This window comes from Octopus bimaculoides, chromosome 10, assembly GCF_001194135.2.
Source record: "Octopus bimaculoides isolate UCB-OBI-ISO-001 chromosome 10, ASM119413v2, whole genome shotgun sequence".
Lineage (NCBI taxonomy): Eukaryota > Metazoa > Mollusca > Cephalopoda > Octopoda > Octopodidae > Octopus > Octopus bimaculoides.
The window spans coordinates 83843395-83849954 of record NC_068990.1 but is presented as its reverse complement, the minus strand read 5'-3'; the positions used below and the strand labels follow the sequence as shown (position 1 = coordinate 83849954).

Here is a 6560-nt window from a genome sequence, read left to right as displayed (position 1 = left end):
ATATATATATATATATATATATACACATAATAAATATATATATACATGTATGCTGTAATGATGTTTATCTTATTATTTGTCCCCTATGTATTGTTTTGCTATATGTCTATTGCGTTATCACCATGACGTCACTCTCTTTTACTTTTCCGCGAGCAGGTTGGACGCATTCATTTCTGTTTAACCTGACGTTTACAGTGAGTAAAGACTTTTCTAAGGACCTCGTAAATACGAGATCAAAAGAATACCATGACTTGGCTAAAAACATATCGAGGATTGTGAGTAACTGTTTTTCTAAAACTCAATTAATGTACGCATATGCACACACACACATATATATATATATTCACACATGCGCGTGCAGAAGCACGCGCACACATATATATACACACACACATACAGGGTGTGATGGGTAGATTGTCACCATTTTATATTTTTTATTTTGTGCACGCACATTTTTGCTCATAATTTTGTTGACTACACAGTATAGTAGGGTCAGTGGGGCACTCTCTTTGAGAAAGACTGCACCATGATGCAATTCACTCAGCCAAAAATTTGGAAATGACATGCGATACTACTTGGCATTCACGTCGGAAGCTCCAGCATGAACATTTCAGAATGTTTCAATGTCAATCTGGGGATATGTAACGAGAGTGATAAAAATCAAACATCCAGTCAACATCATGGAGTTTGGAGTGATCACTAGTGATGGTGACGTTATGCCTCCATTTCCAAATGGTCTCAGACTCAACATGGATGCCTACATCAAGTGCCCGGGGGGAGGATGTGCAACAGGACTCTGCACCATGCAATATGAGCAAGAGAGCCTAGACATGGTTGTCAGCTTTTTCCATTACTACTACTACTACTACTACTACTACTACTACTACTACTACTACTACTACTACTACTACTACTACTACGTCTTATATTTTCATTCTAACTTGTGATCTAAATGGAGATGTTGTGCATCACTCTAGTGGATTCTGTGGGAGAGAACCGAGGCTTTGACCTTGGTTCAAAGATCAAGAAGGAAACAAAGTTGCTGGAATTCTGTGACGTTAATGACTTTGTCATCTACAACATTATCCCTAGGAAACCAGTCAGCCACCTGATCACTTTTTAATCTGAAGAACATACAAACCAGATAGATTTCATTCTTCCTGAGAAGCCCTTCTCTGGTGAGGAATATACAACCTAACGTAGGTAGGTTGTTCGAGCTAGGTGGACTCTGAAGTAGAAACCAATTTGAAAAAGGAAGACATAGAAGTTTCAAGATTTATTGAGTAGTCAAAAATTAAGAAAAATACTTGTTAAAATGTATGATGATGAGATTCAGATTTACAGCATAGAGGTAAAATAGAAGTTCCAATAAGACAAGCGACTGAAAGCTACAAACCAAGTCAATTACTGGTCCAGTGTTCCAGCCAGAGTAAAGGTGGCATTGTTGTGAAACACTGAGTTAGATAGAGCAATATAATTAAGAGAAGAGACTTCATAATACTGAAAGAAAATGGACAGCAGAGAAATGTACCAGGAAGCCAGCAGAGAAGCTGAAGGATTGATATACTTAACAGGGAAAGGAACGGAAACTGAGAAGTTTGTTGATGTTCCACAGTATATAGGTCAGAGGTGCAAAATAATTTATTGCTATAAATAATTTCTTATTAGATAATTGGCTGTGAAGTAAAATTCGTTCTTTTTTTTTTGTTGCAATTTTTTTAATGCTTTTATTTACAGCTAGAAGAGGAATTTTCAAAATTGCATGGGACCTACATTGTTAAAGTAAGATATTTCAGGTGAGTTGTGAACACTTATTAATTTTAACCAAACTAAACTTGTATGATTAAAAGATATTTCTGTAGCCGCCTACATCTGTACCGCTGACCCAGCGTAACTGTCACTTGTGCCAGTGGCACATTGGGTGATATGCTGTGCTTGAGAAGACTTGTCAAGCCAAGTGAAATCATAGTCATGGCAGATGCCAGTGTTGTATACATGGCACCCTTCAAATGTTGGGCCTCGCGGAGGCAGTGACAAGGGACCGAGGCCTTTAGCAATATACTGAGCTTGAGGAAGCCTGTCAAGCCAAGTGAGATTGTAGTCATGGCTGAGACTAGAGTTTTGTAACTGGCACCCCTGCTGGTGACATATAAAAAGCACCCACTACACTCTCAGAGTGGTTGGCGTTAGGAAGGGCATCCAGCTACAGAAACTTGCCAGATCGGATCGGAGCCTGGTACAGCCTTCTGGTTTACCAGCCCTCAGTCAAACCGTCCAACCCATGCCAGCATGGAAAGCAGACGTTAAACGACGATGATGATGAGTGTTGCTGTTGCTGCTGTTATTGTTGTTGCTGCTGCGAGCTTTGATTACTTCGGCTTGGGAGGATATAAAACTAAATTTGATGATACAGAATATCAGAGTGATTGAACCATGTAGCACACTAATCTAATTGTTTTACAGAAAAACAGACTTGTTTCATGTTATTTTTCCATCTCATATTTGCAAAAATTTAAGTTTTTATAGGCGACCACAATTAGTTTACAAAATGGTTGATACTTACACGAAGCATTTCATAATTACTTTTACAATTTTTGCTATTAATACCAAATAAATGTTTCTTCAAACTAGATATGTGCTGCACATAGCAAAGACTCTTTCCTTTCTAAGCTGTTAATAAACACCTTTTTTAATATTCTAATATTTAAAAAAAAAAATTTTCTCTCCTCAAAGACATCCCCGAGTAACAGCATATATAAGTATCTACTGCACAGTTCTAATACATATCTCTGAAGTAGAAGTCTGGTATAATATTTACAACATACTGAATTCATCAAAAACTATGGATCACCTAGACATTGAACGAGACACCATGAAATTAACTAGTGCAGGTAAGCAGTCATATGTATTTGTTATCACCTTTGCTATCGTCATCGTCATCATCATCATCATCATCATCATCATCATTATCAAGCATCGTCATCATTAGTGGCAGCGGCAGAGGCATCATTGTCATTATTATCGGTTGCTGTTGCATACCAAAGTAACATGGTGAAAGCTAGCAATACAATACTGAATGTTGGGATCACACTAATGAAGATCTTGACGAAACTAACATTATTACAATTTATTATCATTATACAGTTGTTTCTGTTGTCATTGTTGTAGTCATCTTGTCAGCATTGTCCACTTCTGACATGTGTTGGAAACATTTGTAACATAGTAACTTTTCCACTTTTTTAAAATATCATTCTCCTCCCATGCAAAACCTATTGTTTTTCAGGTCCGATTAACTTACTCATCTGCAAGTATTTCTTTGATTTAACATAATTGCCAATACCTTCAACATTCAATGCCCAGCCACTTTCTTTTCAACTGTCATGCATTTTACATTCATATTACATTTAAGTTGTAAAAGAAGATGCTTGTCTCTTGTCATCTTAGAAAGAGATCACATTATTGAATCCTATACAAAAAGTGTCAAAGAGGACACATTATTGAATCTTATCTACAAAACGTCTGTATAAAAGAACAAAAAAATCGTAGTATGGAACAATCAGAAATAGATGACATATATAAAGCATATACACTACCATTATTTTAACTTTACTGAAATATTTCTCACTTGTAAATTATGAATCAAATATATTTTATAACATGCAGATGATATTTCGCTATTTTCTAACATATGAAAGCTATCATAGTCTTTCTTAATGTAGTAAGAATTTCTGTTTTTAGCACATGAAACATATCCCTGTGCCATCTAATATGTAAATATTATATATGTTGTTTCAAAAATATTCACAATATTAAATACCATGTCCACTTTTCTTCTAGTTAGCATATAAGTCATGTTCATGTATATCGTAATATATTACATCACAGCTGTATATTTCATGTATGTAAAATGTGTATCTGTAATTTGTAATACCTACACAATGTCCATGCTTGCTTTAATACATATACCATATCCATGTTATATTTTCAAGTGCTTTGCAATGAAGAAACAACATCGAGTAAAAAAGGTTCGTTTCATTGGCCAACAACAAGTGGTAGAACTACTGTGAGGCTCCCATGTCATGAAAATGATGCTGAGGCAACAAGAAAATGGTTTGTTTCTATTGTTTTACTTCTGAATTTTCTTAAAACCATCAGTTTCATATTTTTATAGTATAGGAAAATAAAATACAGAACAAGATTAAAGTGATATAATTAATGTTCCTAAGTTCACATTACTTAAACTGGAATTTTACATCTTACGCTGCATATACTTTTATTATCTCCGCCTTGGCGAAGGCGGAGGTATTGTTTTCAGTTGTGTTTGTTTGTTTGTTCGTTTGTCCGTGGACAAAATATCTCTAGTTCCTCTGGATGGATTCGGATGAAACTTTCAGGGCTGCTTGGCCTCATGATGGGCATGAGTTGATTAGATTTTGGTATCGATCCAGTTCCAAACAAGGATTCTGGATTACTTGTTATATTTACTTTACATGAAGTATTACGATCTTACAGACTTTCAAGTTTTTCTCTGATTATCTCCCTCAAAAGCACGCTGCTGTTTCCAAAGTTTTATTTTCGTTTCTCTATTTTAAATTTTACTCGCGTCTCTATCTTAGTAGAAATTGAAGGATAAAGAAATCAAACTACATAAACAAACGGCAGCGAAACCGTTCAGAAATTAAATAACACTAACATATTCAGTAACAATGATAAATTTAATTTATCCTCGACAATTTTTAGTTTTACCAATTTTGAATATTTCGTTCCTGTTTAAAACCTCTTACTCACTTGACAATTGCATTTTTAGCTCTGCCTTGAAGGAAGCTTTACTTCTTGGACAAGCTGGAGAGCTGCAGTCTGATTTGGTATAGTTTCCAGTCTGATTTGGCATAATTTCTACAGCAGGTTGCTCTTCATAACACCAATCGCTCCAAGAGTGTGATAGGTGCTCTTTATGTGCCACTAGCACATATGTCAGTTATGTGTGACACCGGCATCAACCACAACTACGATTTCAATTGGTTTGATGAATCTTCTCAAGCTTGGCATATTGCCAAAAGTCTCAGTCACTTGCCGCTGCCACCGTGAAGTCCAACATTCAAAGATCATGTTTCACCACTTTGTCCCATGTTTTCCTGGGTCTACCTCTTCCACTGGTTCCCTCCACAATTTGGGATCGGCACTTTTTTTACACAGCTGTTGTCATCTATACACATCACATGATCATACCAGCACAGTCGTCTCTCTTGCACACCACATCTGATGCATTTTATGCCCAACTTTTCTTTCAAGATGCATACACTCTGTCATATAGGCACGTTGACATCGACATCCAGCGAAGCATACTAGCTTCATTTCGCTCAAGCCTATGCATGTCCTCAGCAGTCACACCAATGTTTCACTGCCGTGTAGCATGGCTGTTCACACACAGGTATCATATAATCTGCCTTTCACTCTGAGGGAGAGACCCTTAGTTACCCAACAGAGGTAGGAGCTGTCTAAACTTTTCTGAGAATATGCACTTTCAAGTCTTCTTCAAAATTGCAGCCGCTTGAAATGAAATGTTCAGCAAGTTCTGTCAAACTACTGTTATTGTGCCATGGCCTTCTACCATTTCATTTACTGTTTGCTTTGCGAGTCTTCTCTTTTCCTCAGCATACACTTGAGGTAGAAAACCAACTTAACTCGTATGCAGTGAGTGTGCTTCACATGATACCAAGCCATTTCCAGACACCAGCAGGCCTGTGTGACACACATCTATTCATCATCCCTTCTCTGATATATGGTTACATAGAGTAATTATCAAAATGTCATCTTTTTCAAGATGGATGTGTGTGATCTGAAAGAAATTTTGCCATTATTTCTTGCTGGTTGAGCAGTTATGAAAGCTCAACTACTGTTTTATCAATTGATAATAAGTAGCAGTTTATCACAAGAAGCATTATGATGTCAAATACTGTCTATGTTTGAAACTGTCCATCTTGGACTAAAGTAATCAGAATATTTTAATTTTGTTTTCCAGTATCACAAGAGAAAATGAGTTTCCAAATAACCTTTTTCAAGAAAATCCTTTCCCACGTTTTGGTGCCAGTATGTGGGAAGACCCAGATCTGTCCCATTGTTATGATATGGATTGGATTACACAAGCATTGCAGAATATCAGCAGCTCTGATTTTGATGAAAGTAAGTGAGCAACAATTAATTGGTTCAGGTGATAGTAGACCTAATTGCTGTTGTTACTGTAGAACAGAGTGTATAATATACGATCCAGATCAAAGCCTGTCTGAGATTTAAAGTCTCGGTAAGTAGCTTGCTTATGAACCACATGGTTCCAGGTTCAATCCCACCGCGTGGCACCCTGGGCAAGTGTCTTCTACTATAGCCTCGGGCTGACCAAAGCCTTGTGAGTGGATTTGGTAGACGGAAACTGAAAGAAGCCATGGTCTTGGTTGCTGAACTGTTAAGTCATGGGAACTTAAACACACCAACATTGGTTGCCAAGCGATGGTAGGGGGACAACCACAAACACACAAATATATATATATATATATATATATATA

At 36.8% G+C, this 6560-nt stretch overlaps 2 protein-coding genes across 2 annotated transcripts in view; both read left to right on the top strand.

Moving 5' to 3' along the window:
* The window catches only part of LOC106882740 (leucine-rich repeat and immunoglobulin-like domain-containing nogo receptor-interacting protein 1), a 20600-nt gene extending 17986 nt beyond the window's left edge, over positions 1-2614 (top strand). Inside the window, exons 9-10 of the mRNA XM_052970979.1 lie at positions 1738-1796; positions 2527-2614. Of these exons, the coding sequence (XP_052826939.1) occupies positions 1738-1796; positions 2527-2614 (147 nt within the window). The remainder of the gene's footprint in view (positions 1-1737; positions 1797-2526) is intronic.
* Positions 162-6560, top strand: part of LOC106882741 (adhesion G-protein coupled receptor G6) — a 25031-nt gene continuing 18632 nt past the window's right edge. Inside the window, exons 1-5 of the mRNA XM_014933515.2 lie at positions 162-275; positions 1738-1796; positions 2734-2891; positions 3990-4110; positions 6023-6183. Of these exons, the coding sequence (XP_014789001.2) occupies positions 2843-2891; positions 3990-4110; positions 6023-6183 (331 nt within the window). The 5' untranslated portion in view covers positions 162-275; positions 1738-1796; positions 2734-2842. The remainder of the gene's footprint in view (positions 276-1737; positions 1797-2733; positions 2892-3989; positions 4111-6022; positions 6184-6560) is intronic.